Source organism: Nipponia nippon, unplaced genomic scaffold (assembly GCF_047370975.1).
Source record: "Nipponia nippon isolate SJK-2023a ecotype South Korea unplaced genomic scaffold, ASM4737097v1 scaffold_14, whole genome shotgun sequence".
NCBI lineage: Eukaryota > Metazoa > Chordata > Aves > Pelecaniformes > Threskiornithidae > Nipponia > Nipponia nippon.
In genome coordinates this window covers 8,139,873-8,165,402 of record NW_028262330.1, presented here as the reverse complement: position 1 = coordinate 8,165,402, position 25,530 = coordinate 8,139,873, and the positions used below count along the sequence as shown (strand labels likewise).

At 39.1% G+C, this 25,530-nt stretch overlaps 1 protein-coding gene across 1 annotated transcript in view; it reads right to left on the bottom strand.

Moving 5' to 3' along the window:
• Window positions 1-25,064, bottom strand: part of PRKCA (protein kinase C alpha) — a 161,866-nt gene extending 136,802 nt beyond the window's left edge. Inside the window, exons 1-2 of the mRNA XM_087750664.1 lie at window positions 24,674-25,064; window positions 21,098-21,129 (exon numbers count right to left, since the gene is read on the bottom strand). Coding sequence (XP_087606790.1) covers window positions 21,098-21,129; window positions 24,674-24,846 — 205 coding nt within the window. The 5' untranslated portion in view covers window positions 24,847-25,064. The remainder of the gene's footprint in view (window positions 1-21,097; window positions 21,130-24,673) is intronic.
• Window positions 25,065-25,530: the final 466 nt, after the last annotated feature.

Genomic DNA, 25,530 nt, shown 5'->3' with positions numbered 1-25,530 from the left:
GACACCTTCCCCTCATTTAAAGTCATGCTTTTTTAAATACCAAAAACGTTGTCACATACTTCAGTTTCACATACTTCAGCTTCTCCTGTTTAAAACTTCCTGTATTAAACACCGGTATGGATTTCTACTCCCATTTAACAGTGAAAACTACAAAGACAATAATTAAGTTTTCCAATTTAACACTGCCTTAGTCTTCTTACATCATATATTTAAAGATATTAATAGAGGCCCTAAAAATAAGCATCATACAGAACAGCCAGGAGAGATACCTAATACTCAACAAAAAAGCAGTCAAGGGGATGAGCACCATTGCTATTTTTAGCAAGAATAAAATTTTCTTTTATATAGGAGTTAAAAGACTAATTAATGTTGTGGGAAAGTGAAAAGGTTGAAAACAAAGTACACCAAACATGTTCTAACTGGCTGGCATCTCGGGGTATACCTCACCTCCCCGGCACACGGCATTCAAGTAGGAGAACACTATTTTTGGCATCACTCATTTCAAACTTTTGCTACATTTAAATTGTGAAATGTAGCACTTCTAGGCTACCCAGCAAGAGCATCAAAGAGGATGAGAAATTACAGTTACAATTAAAAATAAATTTGTATCTAAACCTAAATGTTTCTATATTCAAACATTATATAAATATAAATAATGTATCAATGTTCCACAGGGTCAAAAACAGTGGCTCATCACCAAAATCAAATACAAAGGAAATCTTCCCTTCTAAACATTAAGGCCTTGATGTTATTTAAAATTAAAGCAAAGAATCAAGAAATGAATTGACACATTTCAGAATATTAAAAACTACAATAATTGGGGAAAAATGTAGAAGTTTCTTCTAACGTGACTCAAGTTTGATTACATCATGATTTCAAATGAATATTATTTTAGTCTTAAATGCTATAATTACACAATAACTTGAATAGAAATAAGCTCTGAAAGATTAAAAAAAGATGAGAGATGACAGCACTTAGTTTAACCAATTTAACTTTAAAGACAACTGGTGAATTTATTCCCTAGACTTGAGCACAGAGTAAAACCTTCAGCTGTGGAATATTCTCCCTAAATATAGATTATTATCTAGTACAAATGAGTATTCTGTAGCAAACTTCTGAACCATTTTGAAGACAAAGGCAGCTTCAACAACACTTAGTTATGAATTTAACTACCTTGCACCTAAACTTATGTAAATGACTAAGACAACAGAAAAATAAATCACAGCAGGAACAGACCTTGGGAACTTTTCCACAAACAGACTGACAACAATACAGAAATAAACCCCAATTTGCTTCATTCACACCAGTGTGTAAGCACTGCATTTCTTTCAGTTTCTTAAAATTATTCTTTTGAGATTGTTTTTTGGTATTTTTTTTTCCCCAAACATGCTACATATGGTCAATACAAACTAAGGTTCAGTGTAGAGCTTTTGTTACCATCACTATTAAACTCAGGATAAGAAATCTTTAATTGTCCTAACATTCTTGAAGTAACCTACTTACAGGATAACTGACAAAATCGAAAGAAAGGAAAACATTTACATGAGAAAAAAAAATCAAGCAGCAGTATTCAAACTGTATCATAGAGAACATACGGTCCAGTCAAATATTTAATGATTTCCAACAGCCAACACCTCTGAGAGTGTTAACACAAGCGAAACAAGGTGTTTTAAATCCTCTTTTTAATTCCTTTTATCATTTCATACATGGAACATGTAACCCTATAAAATAATCCACTGAAATTTTTAACAAGGAGGAAGTAGGAGATGACACACACAGGTAATGCTCATTCAGAACTACCTGCACAGACACAAACATTCCAAGTCCCAAGGAGAGATTATCTGGTACCAAGATGAGGCTGGCAGTATCAATAGTCCTTAGTTAATTATTTCTAAAGAGTAATAATTACTGTCTGGGGGACGTGGAGTGGTTTGCTCCAGATCTTCCTATGCAAGATATTCAAAGTCTTACCACTGAAAACATGAAGTATGTTTCCCTTGGCAGAGGTGCTCTACAGGGAAAAGCGAGAAATTCTCCTTACAAGCTAAAAATGGCATGGCTCTGAAATGTCAGTTCCCAAATGTTTTAAGTATTTTATTTAAATAAGAGAAACAAAATATTGTAAGTATAGTGCTCATTTTTCAGATTTTTATCTGTTCTTAAAGGAATAAAAGCAAGGCAACTGAGGGCCGAGGGCAATGGTGCTCAAACCGCCATAAGCAGTGCTAAGAACTGATGCCTTCTGATCCAGGCCTGATAGAGCCCAGGCACGTTCGGGTACCCCTGGCAGAGCAACCCACAGCGCAAGGTCCAGCACAGACTGGCTGCCAGACAGCTAACTCAGCTTCTCAAGCAGGTTCTACAGCTTGTTGAATGCTGTGCTGCCAGAGCTAGGCCGATACTGATACCTGTACTACCTGATAAGGTCAAACTGCATCTACAGGAGCTGCAATCCCCACAGGAAACGCAGCGCTTGCAGGCGGGTGCCTCTCCCAGCCTCCGCTCTCCACTGCAAAACAGGAAATCACAGCATTTCATCAGGAGGGCGCGAAGGGATTCCTAAACTTGGGGGTTCTTTCACATCACATTAGTCTTCTATTACTATAAAGTATTTCAGATATATCTAGCACATACCGCAACTAAACTGCGCTTACGATACAGCACTAGGTTGCTCACAGAATCCCTTACTCTGATAAACATCCTAACGCACAATGCTGTTCAGGCACGTTAAACTTAAACCATGTTCCAATAAATTAAATCCCCCAGGAAGAGTGCCAGTGTTTTCCTACACTGCACACCATAAAAGCTACTCTTCCTTATAAGACATCCGTAAACAAAAGGCTGTAATGTCACAATATACAGGGTAGGGGTTCCTAGGTTATTTTTAGCCCAGACCAACTGACTGTTGTAGTTCAGAGTGTGATTTGTTGAGAGTAAAAGAAAATGAATCTGATAGTAAAGAAAAAGATGGAGGTCACATGGAATTTCATTCTAAATTGATTTCTAATTGTAATATTAAATAACTACATTTAGCATTTAAAGAATCAAAAAATTGTTTCAGAATACATTTCTAAAATACTTTTCCTGTATTCTAAAATGACTGCTAGTGGCAAAGCAAAATAATAGAAGCCAAAGATCCTGCCATTTACTAATTGCCTTTTTGATGCAAATACTATCACACAAGGCTTTAAGGAAATTAAATAGCACAAACTACTTTTCACTTATTGCTAATAATAAAATATGAGTAACTGAAAAAAAGTAACAGTCTTCCTAAGGGCTCAACAAGAACTCGAATGAAATACTTCATTTCAAATAAAATCTGAACAGTGAAAAAGTGGTGAAATATAAACCTGAAATTTTTCAAATGCATGCAAAAGAACATCCCGTGAAAGTTTCAGTTTCTTGGAATACATTCCTTCTCAAAGTTTGACATTCAAAGTGTTCTAAAACCACAGCAGACCTGCAGCAAAGAGTAAAGGCAGCCGTGGGCACACTCCGGGCGCCCTGCCTGCTCTCCCGGAGAGCCTCCCAGCCCGCCTGCTCGCCGCACTCGCCCTCTGCCCAGGCTCCTCCTCTTCCCCGCGTCCTGCTTCTCACTTCCTTCTCCTACGTTTTCCCATGAATAACGATCATGATGGCATAAATTCAGGGCAGGTAAACTCTTGCCAGGCACAACTCCCTTCCAGGGTGGGAGAGAAGAGAATTAGCCCACACAAGTTTCACCCCCGAACTTGGAACGATCTGGGCTTCAGAGGCAGGGTAGGGCAAGCCGGGGCATTTCAGGCTGAACTCGCCGGCTCCAGGCTCCGGCGCAGCCTTGCGAGGACGCAGGCTGGTATGCCAGCATTTGCCATCTCCAAGGGAAGTTATGTACTCTCCCTCCAGCTTGAGAGCTGCTAAACGAGAAAGGATCTGACTCAAATTGAGGTCACAGAAGGAGCTGAAGACAAAAAAGGTGTTCCGGGATGACAGAAGCGATGTCAATACGAGCAAATGCTTCTAGAACTGAGAGGGTTTATAGCTGTGTTATATGCTGTAGTTTTAATACATCTCTCTCTCATTCCATCAGCTTCCAATAAGGAAACATCCCAAAGATGGTGATAGCATGCTGAATTTGTTGCTATCTGCAGAAATTAGTTACTATAAATAGTTTTTCCAGGCTTTTTAAGATGCAGCTGTACCAAGTTTCCACCAGAATCAAAATCGCTAAGACACCGATTTACTGCATCATTGTCTATTCCACAAAGGTGGTGACAGTATCCTACCACCATCCCCTTTTTTTCTGAAGACGCCCTGGTCACACATTTTAATCTTATCATCTTTGAAGATGGAACACCGTCTGCAACAAGCTTTTAAAACGTTTCTTCTCTATAAACAGAATCCAGCAATGATAACAAGATTCTGTTAGTATGACTGGATAAAATTTTGCTGTGTTAATCATGACCCAAAACCAGTGCCATGGTCTAGAAGAAGGATTCTAAATTTCAGAAATATAGTACAAACCACACTCTAACCTTAGCATACGTTCGCCTCTTCAGCCCTTACACATGATCTTTCGGCTGCAAACAGTGATTGAACAAAGCCAGGGTAGTAGACACTGTCGGTATCAATAATAATTTGCAAAAAATCTCAGACCCACATGGATTTCCTAAGTGAAATCTTGTAATGGACTAAAACAGAGGAAGCAGTGCACTGACTTTCCAACCTAAATACATAAAATCTTTTAACTATGAAATCAGAATTTACATTCACACCTGTCAAGCAAGTGATAAAATGACAATACTGGAGCAGTGACAAGCTTGAGTCTGGCACAGCCGGGGTTGTTGCAGTTTACCGAAACTCATCACAGAACTGAATTAATGCCAGCTAAATGGATGATCTTAGGAACAGATTACTCGGGAGCAAGCAGCCATTGAGAAAGGTAACCACTATACACTTGTTCTCATTTAAACAACCCTTGAGTCATGTAGTGTCCTACAGCAGGCAAAAGAGGTTTAGAAGAGAATACACCTCCCCATCAGAAAACTAAAAGGAAGAGTAGGATAACATACTCATTCTTCAGGTATAACAAGTTATAAAAATAATTCCTCATTGAAAGCCCAAATTAACCGACTCTGCTTCTAGACAATGACCTCCTCTATAATATTCTGCTTGAAAAAACACAACTTCCCACCAGCCAAAAAAACCCACACCTTATTCTGCAGAATAAAGAGCAAGGGCAAACAGAGGAGAAGCTCTGATGAAGCAACGCAGTACAGACTACTGTGTCGCTGCTCTGAATTGGACTCTTCTGTTCTTACATTGACTCATCCCTTTAATATTCAAACTCCCTACGACAAGGATTCTTGTGAAGCATAAATACATCTTTGCAGAAGACTGTACAACCGTGATGAAAAACAAAAAAAGTCCTGTCTTACATACTTACCTCGTGTCCTTAATTCTGACACAATCTGTGTCACCTAAGCACTGCTAAGTGTCATTGTTTTCCACATGGAGACAATATTAGTCTAACACACAAAGGAGACTCAGCGCAATTACATTTTTAATGTTTTAGAGCGCCTTAAATCAATGACAGAAACGCAGAGTGTTACTGTCTAAAGACAACATGTAGAAAAACTAGAGACATTTTTAGTTCGGAGTACCATAAGCGTGTTACGATCTGCAAGTCCATGTGTGAAAAGGAAGCCTAAGGGCATGCATACACAGGTAGTAAGCAAAACTAGAACATCTGGATCTCTGATAAATTTCTGCCTTTTAAACATATCAGTAATCTATCAGTAAAACGTTGTGTTATCAGAGAACTTGGCATTTTCTCAGGAGACAGCATGGAGACGTTTTTAACCCTAAAATAAAACACCATCTTCGCAAGTGGCTCTTTTCATAAAACTAATCTGGAGAGACAGGCGCAATTTTAAAAAACACACTGGTTTAGTGCATTCTTCTAGAGAAAGCTTAGAGTTTCCCATCAACACAAAACCCATTTTGGACACAGCTGTTTTGAAGCTGAGAAAACTTTGACATCTTAAATTGTTCAACAGAATCTTTGTGTAAACTGGTCTCACGAGATAACTTAATAAACAAGATATACAGAGAGAGGTTTCCACGTCCCAACTCCACTTGAAAGCAATTCACATTTTAAAACCAGCACTGACTAATTTTAGAACTATTATGCAGATACTACGCATGTTAAATAATAACCAGTGCTCTCTCTCTCCTAAAACCAAAGTCCAAAATATGCATTAGCAAAAAGATTTTTTCTATTTTCAGCCTGAATTTTTCGAAGGATTCATTACCGAGAGTGCTGAAAGAAACTGACGTTTTATCCTGTGTTAACAAGTAATACAGAGCTCATTATCTTCCTTCAGGGCTTCCACTTCAAGTGCCACATCAATGCTTTGCGAAGTTCTGGTGCTGTAATTGCCACTACGCTTCTAAGGACAGGTAAGTGAGGCTTGTGGCACTTGTGCAGAGAGAGCGTGAGATGGCGAGGGAGGGAGAAGGCTGGGAGCTCTTGCATCAGGGCGACATGATAGGCAACTTCAGAATTAGGACATGCTGTTATAAAACACAGTAGGACATCAATTTCTAAGAGCAGACATGTGGCCTTGAAAAGCGTCCTCATGGCAACGTGGATTGTGCCATTGAAACAAATTAATAAAATATCAAAGTTGAGGGCTAAGCAAACGGTAAAGGGTTGATTCATAGTCTTAATTTCTGCATTCAAAAGGAAAGCAAGACAGCATTCCTTCAAAAACAAGGAGGCAACATACCTGGTGATGTCGAGACTAAATCTGGAATTATAAGCAACTAAAGCCTGTAAGCTTTAACTCTTGGAAAGCCACATGTGCATTTAGGCTACGGCCCACCACCTTGCACACAGGCAGATTTCAAACTGACAGAAAACCTGAACAATCTACAGAATTCACTTATGCAATAGTCAGAGAAACAAAACAGTTGGAGGGAAGCCACACGAACCCAACTCCAACTAGGCCTGCTCGGATTTCTGAAAAGAGCTCATTCACATGGTCCACACTTCGTTATTTAGCACAGCTGTTTCTAAAGCCACTCCCCATTCTAGTAATGTTTTTCCCATCCTGTTTCACAAAAGACAAACATATTTCCAACAGATGCGTTTTGTTCTCCAGTAATTTAGTGATATTTCCTGATGACTGGTTAACACAAAAGCTGTAGCTGGTTGATCCAAAGATTGCATCTGTTACCCTGCATCTCACCATCAGGTCAGAATGAATTTCTAACTGCAGAAAGAGATACCACAGAAGAATAAATTACTCCGTTTTCAAGCCTCAACCTAGGGATAAATAATTTGCCTATGCAACAAGAGCTAGAATTAAAGGTTCAGTTTTTTCAAAATAGGCTGTAACAGGGCGGGGGGCAGGGAACCACAAAAAAACCCAACAAGATTTTCTTATCAGTATTACAGATAGCACAACAGAAAATACCTCTTGATCATTTTCTCAAGCAAGGTCATTCTCTTACCTATCACCCATTTGATTTCTGTCATCCTCTTAATTAACTGCATACAGCAAAATAACCTGAATGGAACAACTCATTCGCCCTAAAACTCAATAGTAACTACAGACAGAACTTGGTTCAAGGAGCAAGTTTCTCCTACCACAACACACGTACCCAGAGCCATTGCCTGAGCTTTCCTTACACACAACAGCACAACAGGGAAGTTCCATATTAAGCGATGAGGACTTATCTGCCGGGAACCAGTTTTAAGCATATCATATTCTGCTCCACTGATAACTATATTCCAAAATACGAGGGGGGGAAATGCAAACAAAGAATCATCTCCATACCATTAAGCCCGGCAGAACTCTCTTTGCTGAGAAATAGAGAGTTCTGTAGGCTTTTCCTAACAGGATCAACACTGTGTAGCATGGTAACATCACCCAAATTATTTCACACTGTATTTATGTATTATACATGCACAGGGGATGAAGCCATTCTCTGAGTTACCTAGGAAGTAAGGGTTGCATCTTCTCACTACTGCTTCTTAACTACTGTTACAAGAGATGTGTGTATAACGAGAATTTTTTTGGCATGGTCCGTAAGTTGGCCGCTCTCTCCTGATGAGGTATATATTCTATCCAATGAATGTTTCAGGTGGTGTTTATAGCTCTGTCCTTACATACAGCCATAATGAGCATAATTTAAATTGTATCAATAATTTATATGACAGAATATTTTTATGTAAAATTTTAAGATATATTATCATGCTATTAAATTGAAATTCCAATACCAAGCTCAAGCAAATAATTTCCACTTCAAAAAAAAAAATACATATGGAAAGCGATAGGATACTGGCACATATCAGCACACCTAGTGTCTCTCTAGGTTACTAAACCTTCTGTATCGAGGGCATCTCACTTTACTACATACGAATGCAGAATTCTGCATAATATGAGGCTTCAGTTATTCAGAGGATCTCTACACTGCAAATAAAAATAAGTATTAAAGCTTATACTATTAACTACAGATTAAGGTCAGATCCCAACAGTTGTTCCATATAGAAGAACATAATAGACAGACATTCACTGTTCGCGATACTGATCCATTCATACAAAGCGGCTTGCAAGATCCAGGCTTTAAAATATTAAGAACATTTATTAGCTCAACATGAATACAATCCTCCACTCTTACAATGAGTACCCCTGACTGCAGAACTGATAAGAACTGTGTTTTGGAAGTTCTGGAAATACATCAGTTATGCTGCCTGCTGGCTAGCCTAGTTTCCATTCTCTACACTTCCATTCTCTATACTTTAGAACCATTTGATGGTTCTAAAATTAACCCTACTGATTTTATCACCTATTTCCTTTTCATTTTACCATGTTAAATGTCAAATGATCCATGTGTCTGACACTGCCCTTTTAATTATTACAACAAAAGCTTAAAGATGATACCACACCCATCCCCCCGCCTCTTCAAAGCAAGGCTCAATAAAACATAGGCAATGGTAAGAATTCAAAGGTCAATATTTGCATAAGTTGAATAAAAGCCAAGAAAGAGCAAGATTTATTAAAAATTTAATTCTACAGCAAGTTCTACAATTAGTATTCTTTCTAACGTATTGATTTAAATTACAAAATAAGCTCCACGAATAGTGTTTAGGACTTCATTAAAATTTACTGAGCATATTTATTAATGCTTTTTGGAGAAAGCTTGTTATAAAAACCTGCATAAACCCAATTAGACCTCCTTAATACATTAATGATATATGACAAAGTCTTTTATTCCCTTCATCAATCTTCAGCTACACATTTACTTAAGGAATCAATACTCCAAAATTATGATGTGTCCATAAATTCATGGCCTTGCATCAATGAATTTGTTCACTCAATATCTTCTAACATGAAGTCTCAGTCACTGTCAGTCACATTAACCTACCCCCCCCCCATTTTATTGTTCTGCTATCAGGATTCAAAAGCACTTAAGATGACAGTAGCAGTAAAAAGCCTTGGGACTTTATATGCCCATTATGGTGACTAGGTTGTTTAAAAACCATTATCATACGTTGCAGCGTATGATGATAAACATGCACAGCAAAGCAACAACAACAACACAGACCCAGGGAGAAGTTTAAGGCACAGGCGGGAAACAAAAGAATCTGATGTCAAAGACATTCTGCAGAAACCAGGAAAGGGATGCAATGGTGACAAAGGTTTGTCCTCCCTCTTCCCAAAATAGAAACAGCTCTATTATCAAATACTTTACAGTGTTCTTATTACATTTTTTTATTCTATGTATAAAAAAAAGCAACCTGGACTAGGACAAGGCATATTGAACAAAGTCAAGCATATCTGCTCTGTTAGATCTGTCCCAGGTACTAAAGCAGTCCTAGGCTTCCAGGACTGTTTGATGGACTTCCAGGAGTGGCCCTGAAACTAAGGGGCCTTGTCTTCAGGACACTTGTTGTCAAGTATCCAAATCCATAGAAACTATGTAAAACATTTGCTGCCATGAAATGATGATACAGCATATACCAAATTATGAATAAAATACAAGCCTTAAATATTTGTAATATCATGTATTTACATTCTAAAATTAAAATGACACTTGGCCTTGTACCAGGTTTAATAACATACAACATAATTCTGGTTTTGCAAAGTGTTTAAAGAAACCCAAGCTTAAGCTTGATTAAATGAACAGAACTTTATACAAACATGACAACTAAACTGTTCCTCATTATAAAGCATCAGGAAGCTGACACAAGACTTCAGTTTTGCAGAAATCTTAGAAACAAGCTTTGCTGACTTCTACGCATATGTCAACAAGGGCAGGCATCAGTTTTACAGCCTACAAGATTTATCAGGCGCACCTGGATATCTAAGACAGAACAAAACACTTAAAAGCACTACGCAGCGAAAAAACTGGCAATAGCATACAGAACACCAGAGCGTAAAATCATCTAATGCAAGAGCATGCTGTGCAGTTGGCATAATGACTGTATGATCTATTAGGAAACAATACCACTTCTAAGAAAAATGTATAAAGCATATCTACCACTTGCACTTAAAAACCCTCTTCAGCAACTACGCTGTTTTCAATGCTCCTTTTTAGAGGTAAAGCAGGGACATTACTGCATAGGCAATTCAGAAACTAACACTAAAGAACCTATACTACTTGTACCAACATACAGGTCAGATTTAGACAAGCAAACAGCAACACAAAGAAATAAATTACCATGAAAAAACACCACCTTTTTGCCCACCGATATTAAAATTCCATTCTTATCCCAGTATAAGTTTGCATACTAAACAAAACGCTCTTTTATTCCCCAGGGTCTTCCGACAGTTGTGTTCATTTGTCATGGACATACCACGCAACAGAGACACCACAAGAAACAGTTTAACTAAGCTGCACAACTAGATTTATTGAGCCTTTACTGCATTTTAAAGGCTCACACCTGAGGATCTCTCAATAACAGCAAAATGAATTCTGAACAAAATCTAGGCATCAAAATATTTGAAACAGAATATAAACAAAATTATGTTTTTCTCCCTACTTTCTGTAATCTTGCACCATCCTTCTCAACAGGCCTATACGCATACAGAAGAACTGAAATACCCACACATAGGAGCGTACCTATTGCTTTCTACTGTGTTCGCATCCACTTGTATTAACAGAGAAGTTCCATTTTGTAAAAATATATCCAACAGATGTAATTTGTAAAAGCCGATGACAAGAAAGGAAGACATAAAACTGACATACTTGGAATGCTCTCAAATTTAATTCATTTAAAGTAAAAGTTAGCAAACAAGGTAAGAGCAATCCAAAATCTGACTAATTTTAGGGCACATCACAAATTCAATCAACTACCCTGCCATAACGGAAACACTTGAAAAAAATATATATATACCCTTATAGACAATTCTGTTGTATTAGTCTATATTTATTGTAACATGATTATTTTTTAACAATTCCTCTGAGTCAAACAAATTCAGGGAATCGTTAGGCTGAAATCCATTTATTTTACAAAGTTCTAGAATAGGAGAAAATCCAGATGCCCAGAACCTGTCATGAACCAGCAGGACGTCATCATCTTCAGACACACAAAAATTCTCTGTGGATCAAAGCTTACGTGCAAAAAATGGAAAACTCGTTCAGGTAACAGGTACTAGAGGACAGGCACTAGGTAACACTTTTCTGCCCAGAGAATCAGAAGATGCCATGGAAATGCGAGTAGTGTGATACAGAAGCAGAAGGAATGACACTGTGGAGACATACTTTAGCAAGCAAAAGCGGTTATGAGGAGGGTAGTTTTGCACTTTCCAAAAGCTTCTTTCAGCTTATCTGCAGAGAAAAGTGATAAGGATGCAGATCGTGATTACTAATAATGTCTTCGGAAACAAAGAAACTTTTAAAATCAACCCACTAAAACACTTAACACATACACAATAGCTTTCCATAAGATAAGGTTTCTTTCTGCACTCTTTGCCAGAACAGGAAGAGTCACCTTTTTTTGATATTAATGACTGATTTCTTGAGGACAAGAATACTGTGAAGTGGATTCTGGCTGATGTCCTGGTAAGTAAAAAAGCAAAATAAAAACCCAACACAGACTAGAAGCTGAAAGAAGAAGATAAACTATTCTTCTAACTCACCCTCGTACATGAATAATGTTTTGTTTACTGAGGAACTAAAACAACACGTTTAGCCCACATTCCAGAGAAGTTAAAAATGCTATTAATTTTAAATGAAAATGAAGAATGAAATAGCTGTGCTTTGGAAACCGAGTTACATTGGGAATAAAGTTCAACACACTTCAAAATGAGAATTTCTATCTTCAATCAGTACCTTGTAATACGTACTTATCTCACATTTCATAGTAAAATAAGGAAGGACAGTACCTGATCCACTTTTTTGAGTCACTAATCTTTTTTAACATATACTAAGTAGACACACATGTACATTATTAGTGGTTTTGAAACCCAAGCATACTGAACCCCAATTTCTAAACATCTGATTCTTGCAGATTTAAAATTTGAAAATGGTTAATTGACTTGGTACCAATATTCATTACGCTATCATTTTAAGGATCATTTGGAGGAGGAAAAAAAAAAATAAATCTAATTCTCAGAAACACAATCTTCATAAAGTTTTGTTCCAGAATAAAAATTGCAACTTCCACATGCAATTACAAGCTTCATTTATCTATATGCAAATGCTTGCAAGGTATACAATATTAATAGCTTTATACAATTCTTTTGATTGAAGCTAAAGAAAAACAAGGGGCAATGACTGCAACTCTAGTTAAAAATCACAATTTTGTTTTCTGAATATAGGCTATTTTCTTAGCAAAAAGAAAAAAGAAAACAACTCGACAATTATTACACAAGGTAAATAAAGCCTTGAATGTGCCATATGAGCTGTTTGTGTTGATCATCGTGCGCTCGTAGACACTTCTGATGGTGTCAAAACCTGAATATGTGACTGCAAATGAAGAACAAATGTTTTTCTAAATCTTGACTGGCCATCATATAAAGACAAGTATTAATTAGAATTTTGCAGCTTCATTTTAAAAACTAAAAAGTAGCAAATTAAGAGAGTAATAATGACTATATTTCTTGGTGTTTCTGGACAAACTTGCATTTTTAGTTCAAAAAGTGTGTTTCTGTACCAGTCTAAATAAGTTATTAAAAAAATATACATATTTTGTAAACAATAAGGGGCAGACAAAAATAATAATTCCAGTAAGCTTCTACATTTATAGGGGCATATTTCAGACTTCTAACAAAGCTCATTTGATGAAAAGATTTTAATTAATAAAGATAGTAATGTGTTTTCAAAATCTACATGAAGTCACTAGAAGACATTCTGAAAAAAAGGCCTATGTGTCTGCAGTACTTTACAGTCTAAGTTATATAATTGCAGAAAGGAACCAAAAAACTTCATGTAAATCAAATTATAATTAAGAGATCAGAGTAAACAACAATGAAATCCACAGAAAGATACGTATGCACATGTTCGGTTGCCTGACTTACAAGGTAACTGTTAGGAGTCACATTTATGGAAGGCACTATTCATATGTAGCTGCAATTGAAAACTTCACAGCTGATAACCAACTCCCAAGCACTCCCAGCCTCTGCAAGTCTTCACCAAGCACTGCTGAAATCAGATAGAATTATAATGTTCAGCATCTACAAGAATTTAAAGACACTTGAAGGGTAGTTCCTGTTTTTAATTATATGTAAGAGAGTCCTTCACTCTTAGACTTTCATGCTTTCTACTGCAGATGTAAAAGCTGAGGAACTGATCCTGAAGTATTTATTTAATAACATATTATTTTTACTTTTCACCCTAAAGAGAAACAACCCACAAAAACAAATGTAAAAGAAATAATTATCAATGCATCCCAACAGGGATATCTGTTTTCTTCATCTTTCTGCAACTTTCTTTCCAACATTTCATTAAATTCCACTCATGGCATAAGTCACTTACATCCGCAAAAATCTTGTATAAAATTAACACCATATGTGGCCGCATATCAGCAGCTGATGTGCAGTATTACACCAAAGAGGAGACGAAAATAAAGAATATGCCAAACTTTATCTTGCCCAGGACTCAAACTGGTTTATCTGTCAACTCGGAATGAGCTATCACTCCCACATGTTTAATTAGAAGCTGAAGAGCTTCACAGAATTACATCCAGGGCACTGGAACAGTCAGTTTCTTTTAACTGGAACACGCTGCTGGGATATCTAACTGATTAAAGTAAACAAAACAAAACTTAACATGTTAGAAGTGTGGGAAGGATGAAGATAGTTTTACCCTTGAAATGTAATACAAGGAAAAAAGACTTTTGCTGCAAGATAAGATTCAATTATGTTCCAGTTTTGATGAGCACAATATCACCAAGGAAATTTTCTAGAACAACAGAAGTACAACAGCATATTTCTCTATTTTACTGTCATGTTCTGTGTTGAGTGAATTGTATATTTAGTGAATCGTGCATTGTGCATCCATTTGATACATAGAATGTTTTTGTGATGCACATGATGGGAGTAACAGAGAATCCTCACCAACGTGAATACATGTATCTTCCCTCTTCTGACAAATATGTCCTATTGTCCTTTCTAAAGAGCAATGATGCTCAGAGACCACACATCCCCTGCCCCGCACAGACAACAATTGCTGAAAGCATAACCAATATGTCTACATTACCAAGTAACGCTCCAACAGGAACAGATTTGTAGAGGAAAACAGTGCTAAGAACTAGACACCCATATAGTCCACATTTCAGGGGGTTGATGTTGCATTAGCTGCAGTGCGATCCATGAACCAAACACGCTTTAGCACCCGGAGGACATTAAATGTGCTGCTGTAACACAGCTCTCCGTTCAGTATCACCCAAAGGAAATCCACTTTGCATGCTCCAAGACCACCCAGCAATGCGAACCAAAGCACTGCGAAAGCAGGAACGACTGGGATACACATTTCCAAAGAGCTTTCCTGATCTGAACCGACACTAATGTATTTGTACTCATTAAGACTCCGGAGTTTCATCCGCATGTCAACGTGGCTCTCAGTAAAAACTTGGAACATGGATAATTTTCAACGATCTCTCAGAGTTCAGCTGTGGGGATAGGAACAGAATCTCAACTTACACTAGTATCAGGCAATTAACAGGACTGTATTTCCTCATAATATGGGACATATGTTGCAAAGGGAAGTAAAGGGACAGCCGAAGGAGGGGAAGAATAAATAAACAAAAGCTGACAAGACAAATGCACAACAAGCATCTTATCTGCATGCTTATAATCTGCATGTCAGATTATCTGCAGATCATTAAAATTACTGTCCTTTGAGAAGGAGTCCACAAATACACAGTCCACAGATTAGGCTGAGGGCAAAAGGCCAAGGGCAAGGACGAAGCTGGCTGGACGAATCACGGAAACTGTCTGTGCCCAGATACAATTTATGCTCCCAGGTGGGTTTTTTGGTTTGTTCTTCTTTTTTTTTTTTGTTGGGGGGTGCATGCACGTGTTTGGTTTTTGCTCTGGGGGTTCCATTTTTTAACAGATACATCCAAGTTATCCGCATGAAAATACATTAATGAGTCAGCTGCTTTAAGTATATCTATTCTAAGCTCCCATCTCAGAAGATTTCATGCTGACCGTTAAATTACATAGAAACCACCAACAGTCACAGGCTGGTAGTGACTTCCATGGAATTCACTTCTCAATCTCAGGTTTATAGAAATGTTAGTTAACGTAAACTGTAGCACATGACTAATAAGTAATATCAAGAGCACAAAGAAAAATACACTCATTGTTCAAACTGTGGTCTGTAATATCCGATCTTACCACAAAAATGATAATGATACAAGTGAAGCAGTTCTGGCATAGAAAGGGGAACTTACTTTGTATCTTATCCACCCTTTGGCAATAACATTTCCAAGTAAGGAAGAGAGAAAATATTTTTATGAGAAGCAACGCAGCAATGTAATACGTTTTTCTTTATTAGTTTTCTTTCAGTTACAAAGGAAAATGAAGATAGTAAAATGAACAAGAAGCTGTTGGTAGGGGAAACACAACTATCAGGATGGAAAACCAAGAACTAAGCCGTGATCTATTAAAAAAAAAAAAAAAAAGAATGAGTTGTGCTGCTTCCTCTATAAATATAACAGAACTGAGGATTAATAAAAACTGTACATATTATCCAGGTCACAAGTGTTCAGAGGTTTCATTGGTTCAAATCTTCAGATCACAGATATAGCATTAAAATTAGACTCTTGACCACCTCTCTACAGAGACCTTTAATACAACATTTTTCATGAAAACACATGATTTAAAAAGGAGGCGGCATCAGTGGGTTCTTTGGTCTTTTCATTGTAGCAGAGAGGTCAAGAACCGGCGGATAAAAGATAAACAACACAGGGAAAATGAAGTGCTGGTTTAATGTGCCAATGTTATGATATTTGCAAGGACAGTAAAAAAAGAATAAAACCCAAGCATTTCCATTTTTAGTGAAGGAGTTACTATAGATGTCTAACCAGTGCAGAACCAGCAGTATTAGGAAGTGTACCTAGCATGACACAAGCTATTCCAAAAAGCTTACCCCATCGACTTAAGATAAAATTCAACATTCAGAAAAAATAGTTTGAAAATAAATTGAGGGAAGATGGGGAAAAAAAGTGGAAAGAGCAATAGTTCCCCAGATTAGCTAAACATAATAATCTGCTTTAACTGATTTCTCTAACTTCTATTTATGTAAATTAGAAAACAAAAGTGAAACTCTTCCTTAGCTAGTTATCCTTAAGCCAAATGTATTTCAAAGCTGAACTATAGTAGAATATTGTACTTCAGTAGACCCTGCAAAAACCATGTAAAAGAGGGAAAACTTGCAGTTAATTCTCTCCCAAATGGTCAAAAATTGTAGTTATTAACAGGCCCTTAATCAGGAACATGAGTCAATTGCCTTTCTATTATTGTAACTAAAAATATTTTCACCTCAAGGAACTTGCTGAGCCTCCAGTGCTTAACTTAAAACCTCTAAACATACATAAATACACATTCTTCAACACACATTCTTCACATCTTAGTGAGTCACTATTTGTTGTGCACTGTTTACCAGAAAAACTTTTCTTACAAATCAAACATATAGGTTATACCCAGAGTATAACAGTTAGTATCAAAAGAATGATGAAGCCAAAATTTAACTTAAAAGCTTGCTTAATTTAAAGTCTGCTTTCTTAAAAGAGGAACTTTCATACTGTGGCAGATTGGAAAACATTTTAAATTATTCCATTTTTCACATTCCTCTTGCAGTATTTCCAGGTGCATGTCAGAGAAAAGCTTTCAGCATTACAGACAGCTTTCTGTCCTGCTTGACAACATAAGCAAACAAACCAAAGCCATAACTCCCTTAAATAATCTTACCATCATGTTTTCGCTACCACAAAATCAACAGAAAACAGCAAAAACAAAACAGCAGAATAAGAACTCCTGTTACAAAAGCACTATATTTTAGAATAGTTCACATTTGTGTAAATCAACAATAAAACACAAATATCAAACAGCAAAACGCTTCCTAATAACAGGTGGCAGTAAAAATATATTCCTTAGGAGAACGTTAATTAAGATGAACTCTTTCAAGTTCATTTTCAAATTCATACATTACCAAAGACAGGCCCAGACTTTTTCCACCGCTACTTCTTGACCCTGAACCCTCTCTCTGAAAAACTTATTTCCGATAATGCAACAGAATTCTGCAGCGTCTCCTTGAAATAACTTATCACAACTCATAGTTGTAAACCTAAGCAGCCATTCTGAATATCTATTTGCTAGTATATACAGCAGCTAGCCACATTAGAATACACACATTAAGAAAGACAAACTACTTAGGATGTGGACTGTCTCTTGCTAAGCATTTGCGCGGCAATAATGCAATTGCACCCTGAACCTCTGCAGCATTAAGGGCATTAAAAGCCATACCAAAATTGAATTTATTGTCCTTTGCAAATTCATAGGGATCCCATAAAAATAATAAGAAAAAAAAATTTCGCAAAGTTTTTTAATGAAATAAATGAAAATATTTCTCTTCGATTCCAAAGCTCACATTTAAATGTTTTTACGTAATGCTGAAGCTGAACACTACAGCAGAAATACAGGCATCAAAATCAGAAAGCAAAAATTACATACAATCAAAAACATGTTCCAAGGCTCAAAGCAAGCCCAATAAAAAAAGGCATTAATGGTCCAAAAAAAGATCATTACAGTATAGCGTTAAGTTTTAATTTAAATAAAATTTAAATGTAAACATAAAATAAAAATCCTTTCTTTTGAGGGCATCTCTTAAAAATAAAACTAGACCTGCATTTTGTGTGACACTTTTTTAAAGGAAGTTTTAAAAATATATATATATAAACGTACTGTGTTAGCTGCAATGTTTAATTCTGCATAAACACGAAGTTAGGACTTTTGTTTAATTAAAGAATTACTAATGCAAATATTCATAGAATAATTGCAGTTTCTTAGAGTAGAAGCATCATTTGAGTTTGATGCATTACTATTATGGACCTTTCCTCTTCTCTTTGGTAACAAAGGCCAGAGGAATTTAAAACAACTTTGGAAGTAATAAAACCACCCAACTCTGAAACCTGCCCAACATCAAGTTTCTGTCTAGCAGGAGATTTTACAACACTTGTGAAAACAGAGCTAAGAAAGTTTCTTATAATGGAAACTCTGACGGACCAAGAACTATAGTTATACTAGGAGCTATCACTGCAATGTTCTTTCCTTTCCTTCATGTCATACTGAAATTTCCATTTTATTCTTCATTTGTCATTCTTTTCTGTAAAGGTAGTCACTTAATTAAAGAAGCCAGGGGTTTTTTTGCAACCTACCTTCTAGTTTCACACTTTTTTTTTTTTTTTTTAATTCTTCATGTTCTCACTAATTTTGATCACTAATTTGTCTTTCCAGCTTTAGCTGGGGACTTTTTAGATGGAAGCTTCAGACAGTTGAACTGAAAAATTCTGATTCAGCTGCTTAACTTTATCATGGAAGTTTTAGTTTTCAAGATTATTATCCCAAAAGTATGAACTCTCTGATTTTGATTATGATCGAATTTAATGAATGACAGCAAAAGCCCCCACTACTTAAACTTATTAGTGTACCAACAATAACTTGCTACAAACTACGTAAAATATCAATATTTCTTAGAGATTTTGATTGTATAAGAATACGAACAAGAACACTGAATACAACAGTCTTCATCAAAGAAAAACTGCAGAATCTTGCTCTGATGCATACAAAAGTCACGTTTGAACATATTTAAATTCCCGAAAAGTATCACTTCTGAAGCATTTAAAAATAAATCAAGCTGGTCTACTCCTTTTACTCTTGGTTGCATTCATGCATGGCATTTGGAGGGAAGATGAGACTGAATTCAAGTTTTTAGCTAGCTTTATAAAGATTAGTCCTCATCAGACAAAACTATTTCTGGCTAACTGGAATTATGACGGCAGAAGGAATTCTGGCCACAGAATACAAAATACTGGAAATGAACTGCTATACCAAATTCAATCTGTGGCTCAGATCAGTGGATCGCGGCCAATTTGAGCGACTAGCTGCCCGACAGGAAAACAGGAGAAAGTCAACACTGTACAAACTGCAAAGCTTAAGACAGATAACTGCATAATTTAAAGGCAGCCCCAATTATTTTCTGTATACCAATGGAAATCTCTAATGAACATCTAAATTATTCCTTAACTAGGAACCACTGAGCCATCCTAAATGGGAATCAGGAAATGCCACTCCACTACTGACTGAGGACTACAGATTGGTCTCCAGCACCGCTCTGGATGCAATGAGTAGCAGAAAACGGGAGGATATTTACGGAATTTAGTATTAACATCTTGGGATGTAGAGGAATTTGTATACAAGATTCATAGTAAAACCATGGTTGCATGCTTACCTTAATAAGGCATGCAACATTTTCACTATACATATCTCTCTGCAAGTTTCTACTGGCAGAAAGAAGACTATTTATTGCAACATCTTTAAAAGGCATCATTCTTTAACATTCACTTTCTCAGAGGTTTAATTTCAAGAAGTATCAACTAACATCAGCTTTCACAAAAATACCACAGAATCCATAATTTCACCAACTAAGTAAAAGCAACATTCAGGATAGTCAAATATGCTCTAAAGCATTAGCAAATAAGCATTAAAAAAAAGTCATGAAAGAAACAACCAAAAGGCTAGCTAATGAGTACACAATGTACATCTGCAGGTGAATTGACAGGGAAGAAGGTGAGGGAAGAAAAAGGGAGAGCAAAAAGCCTCATCCTAAGTAGGTAAGCATATGACACAGAAAAAAAAATCACAATAGTTGGGTGTGGTTATTTTATGATTAAATGCTAAATAACAATAAGAATTTGGCAAAACCACAGAATATGCGAGAATACAGCATATCATGCTCTGGCTTTCATGTATATAGTTATCTTCCACTATAGCAGCTTTCAGTTTCTCAAGGCTAGTAGAATTTATTAAATTGGTGATTTTGTAGGGGTGGATCTTTTTGTAACTGGGTATTACATAAGACAGAAAAATGTTGCCTGTCCTAAAATGTAGTTCAAACCAAAGGTCCTCCTAAAGATACAGTGTATGAAAATTAAAAACAGGGAGTTTGGGTTATGAAAAGAAGCCATATGACTAAAAAGTGAATCCATTTTCCAAAACGCCCACACAGACAAGAGCTTCTGATGTGAAAAATGGTCTCTGCAAAAGCTAAATTGCACAGATTATTTTCATGAAAAGTTAGAAGCTACACTACATGCAGATTATATGACATTTACCGTGACGAGATTTAAAAAAAAAAACCAACACTTTTTGTGTTATTACAGTATGAACAATTACTTGATTGTTCAATGTATATTATATAAGTACCAATAGTTATTTAATTGAATAATTGTCTTCCTTTAGAATTTTAATTGTCTTCCTTTAGCCAGAGATGCTGGCTTAGTTTTTCCAGGCTCGTTTCCTTCTTGCTGCAGGCAAGCTTTGGCTGCCTTCAAAGTAAGATGCAACAACGTGTGCTACCCAGCAAAGCATTTGTGGCTTACCTTGGCACTGAAATCCTTGTTTCCCAAATCCCCTGCATAAAAAAGGAAAAGAAAAAAAAGAACTGTCTTAGTATGTTTAGTTATAATTTCTTCTCAATGATCTATAACAACATAAAAATAGCTTCATATTAAATTACTTCAGATTCTGCTAAGACAGCAACAGATTTTAAAATACACAACGCAGAACAGCCCACCCGTTTCAAAGCAGAGAACAATGGCTGTCACCAGCTATGTAATTTCAGCTTCTGGCAACAATTTTTTTATTATTATTATTTTACAAGCTATCTTGGATCTACAATTAACGTCATCTCTGATTATTGCATAATATTTCAACTCATTTAATATCACACATATACTTAACAGCAATGTAAAATATTCCAAGTTCCAGCAAGGGCGTATAAAACAAACCAGACTTAGGTTTTCATCCAAATTTTAGGATTGCATGTTACGCGCCTCAACGCGCCTCAGCTAGATACCCATTGTTTGTTGTATGGAAAGGAGGCAGGTTAAAGGTTTTGCTTGTTTCAATATAAATGAGAAGACAGGCCCATTGGTTTCATACTGATTGTTCTTCCAGCTTCCTTGCTTCATTTCCATAACAAAATACAAATGTGCCTGTAATACTTTACCAATGAATACAGTGACGCACAAGCATTGTACGTGGTATCTAGAGTCCAGACATACATTATACCTCTGGCAAATTGCACTGTTGTTGGTTTTATTTATTTATATTTAAACATTCAACATTCTCTTTCCACAAAAATAAATGTTTTGAGTATCGTCCCTATAAACATTTCTCTGCATTTTCCCTCTTTGCAGAATGTTTTTAATTTGGAGAGCTGGAGCTGCTTACACTAAAAGACAAATGAATGAAAGCCATGAACTGTAGAAGCCAGCCAGTAGGCTGTATGAAATGAACAACATGAAGTTTAATTATGAAATTTTGTGGAAATGTTTTTAAAAAAATTATAATCAACAATTTTCCCACTTTTTAAATTTATTTATTTAAAGAAGGGACAAAACCTTTAGTACACTGTTACTTCAGGTGGAAACTGAAATTACACAGCGTCGAGCATTTCTGTAGATTTCTATGCAACGGTCTCTACCTGTTATTGTTATGAGTAGGCCTAAACTGAGAAAAAACGAAGAAATATAAAATTGTTTTTTTACTTGGCAGCATATGTGACTATACTGTCATACTGCTGCTGTTATCTCCTATCTTCACAAAAGTAAAAAGCATGTACTGGAACTGTGCAAACGCAATTGCAGGAAAGCTGACAGCAGGACTAGAACATGAAACAGACTTTAGATAATTTTTCGGCCTTTCAAACAGACTTATTTGTAAAGAACGTTCCTGTGTTATCTACTCCAAAAGCACAGCCATTCTTCAGTGTTGGTGCTGAATTCATATACTAACCAGCTGCAGTCCACTCCCTGATCAGTTACAATGTATTTTAAGTAAAAGGTCTTAAAAAAGAAATATCAGCACTTGAGAAAAAAAGCAGATAGATAGGTGAAAGTTGTTTAAGAAATAAGGAGACACTAAACTATTTCGGTAAATATTACCCAGTCAAACACAATCTAAAAAAACATCTCTCTGCATAGTTCATTGAAAGGTAGTCGTTACTAATCTTTATACCTTAAAACATATGTTAATTGCCACACGTCACGTTGGAAATAGATGAAGCGTTTTTTACAGGGTATGATGCTTATTCAAGAGTTGCCCATCTTCAAATGAGGAAATGAAAAGTTTTTGAGTTGTCACATGCTCCTTCGACGAATGTTAGGAGCTTCCTTAGACTCACTAGCAAGAAAAGACAAAAGAGCACAGCTACTCTTGCCACCTGCCAGGTACAGGATACCCTTCCACTTTCACATCCATCCTGTCATCAGGTGCCTTTTCTCATGACGGTATTCCACTTTGGTTTTCCACTGTGCTGGTTACCTGCACGAACACAGCCCGACAATAACCCCGCAGCATTCTTTCACACCTCCCAATTCACTCTGTTCTAGGTTAACGTTGAAGCAGTTTCTGAGGGACTCTCACTTTTACAATACCAAACTGTGCAATTTTTTTTTCAAATATGAAAAAATAATTTAAAAAAAGCACACTCAAAAAGTTAACTCGTTTCTCCTTATTTCTTCTGCAGTCTACCCATCTCAGTTTTCCTTCCTTTCTTCTCCTTCCTTACTCTGCAAATATATTTCAATCATTTCTGGAGCAATCACAGTCCTTTCTTCAGCACGCAAACTGAGGAGAACTCAAGAAGGCAGGCAACGGTCTATGCCCAGATGCATAAACACACACGAAAAGAGCAAGACACCTGCCACAGACACAGAGCCAGCTGGGTGCGGACCCCTCTAGATCTTCTACAGCTTTGGCTAACATAAATCACAGCTCTCGTTTTCAGCAACGAAACCTGCAGTGAAAACTTCAGCAGCAGAACAAGGCTGAAGCTAAGCCACATCTCAGGTAAAGGAGAGGAAGTCCAAGTTGTTTATGTTGCACACTCGTTGCAACTTGGGCTTCCTCTCTTACCTTCAGCGAGTGCTGAATGTACAAAACATTCGCCTAAACGCCGGGTACACACCCGCTCCTCTTGCCTCACCTCGCGGAGGGCGCAGGGCGGGAGCCAGCAGAGCCGCACGCCCACTCGCGCGGCCGGGGAGAGGAGCGCGGAGGTGCGGAGCGCCCCGCGGCTCGGCCTGCGGCGGAGCTGCACTCCTGCCCAGAAGAGGGCACGGCAGGAACTGGTAGGTATGTTTTTTTCCCTAACATCTTAGTAATGAGGTGTTGGTAGGAAGTTTTCCTCCCTTCCTCCCCTCTCTCTAGCAGGAACCCTTCTCTCAAAAAAAAAAAAAAACCCAAAACAACCCAAAACAAACAACAACTCCCTTTCCTAAACACGTAAATGTACCAGCAGTGCCAGTGTGCGTTCCCGATCTCCCTGCCCTCCCTCTGCGGCAGGAGGAAATAAAGCAGGCACTGGTCATAAAGTTAAAGGCAGGGCTGCAGAAGTTGTGCCACACAGCAACACCCACAGTCTGAAACAGAAAACCCTGCGCTCCTGCTGCAGCAGCTGTAGCGCTGCCCTGCGCTCCGGGAAGGCGGGCACGGCGAAGGGGCTTCGCGGGTGAAGCCAGCCAAGCCAAGCCGAATCCGGGTCGGGGAGGGGGGGACAAGAGGTGGGTGAGGAAACACAAATCTGGATGATTTGGGAAGCGATGTCCGCAGCCCCAGCCGATCCCTGCGGCACCGGCCGGCGCTGCCCCCCCGAGCGCCGGCAAGTTCAGGGGCTCCCCTCGCCCCCAGGCTCGGGAAGGGGCCCCTCGGAGCACCGGCGGCCGCCAGCAGCCCCTCGGAGGGTGATGCGACAGAGCCGGGGGCAGCGAGGCGACACCGAAACGGCGGCACCGGGGAACCGGCGGGTGGGAGGGGAGGGTCGGGCGCTCGGCGGGCTGGGCGGCGGGGGCTGCCCCCGGAGCGGGGAATCCCCTACAGCTGAGCGGGCCCGGGCCGAGGCGAGCGGCTGCCGGTAGGTGCGAGGGGGGAGAGGCGCGGCCGGGGTCCCTCACCAGATGAAGTCGGTGCAGTGGCTGCAGAAGGTGGGCTGCTTGAAGAAGCGCGCGATGAATTTGTGCTCCTTCACCTCGTGCACGTTCTTCTGCCTCAGGGCCCCCTTGCGAGCGAAGCGCCGCGCCGCGTCCGGAGCCGCGCCGGGCTCGGAGCCCGGGAACACGTCGGCCATAGCGCCCTCCTCTCCACCCCCCTGCCGGGAGCCGGGCCGCGCCGGGAGTCGCCGCCCCGACGTCCGCCCCGTCCGGCGGCCGCCGAGTCTCTGGCAACGGCGGCGCTGGGCGCTGCCTCCCGCTCCCGCGCCTGACGTCGGAGCGGCGCGTAGGGAGCGGGAGGAGGATCCCGGCCCCGAGCCCGCGCCGGCTGCTCCGCCCGCGGGGTGAGCGAGCCCCCGGCCGCCGGCGGGGCGGAGCGGGGCGGGCCCGCAGCGGGGCCGGCCCCCGCCGGGGGGAGCCCGCGCACCGCGGGGGGGCTCCGTCAGCACCTGCCGCCTCTCGTCAGCGGCCCCCGCCCCTCACACAGGCGCCCACCGGCTCTCCTGCACACCGCGGCTCCTCTCACACACACGCGTAACGCACACCGGCTCTTCTCACACGCATCGGCTTCCCTCACACACACACATCCCGGCTCTCCCCACAGACACCGGCTCCACACACACACACACATCCCGGCTCTCCCCACAGACACCGGCTCCACACACACACACACCCCGGCTCTCCCCACCGACACCCGCTCCTCTCACACACACACACACACACACACCCCCACACCCCGGCTCTCCCCACAGACACTGACTCCTCTCACACACCCCACGGCTGTCCCCACATACACCGGCTCCTCTCACACAGACACACAC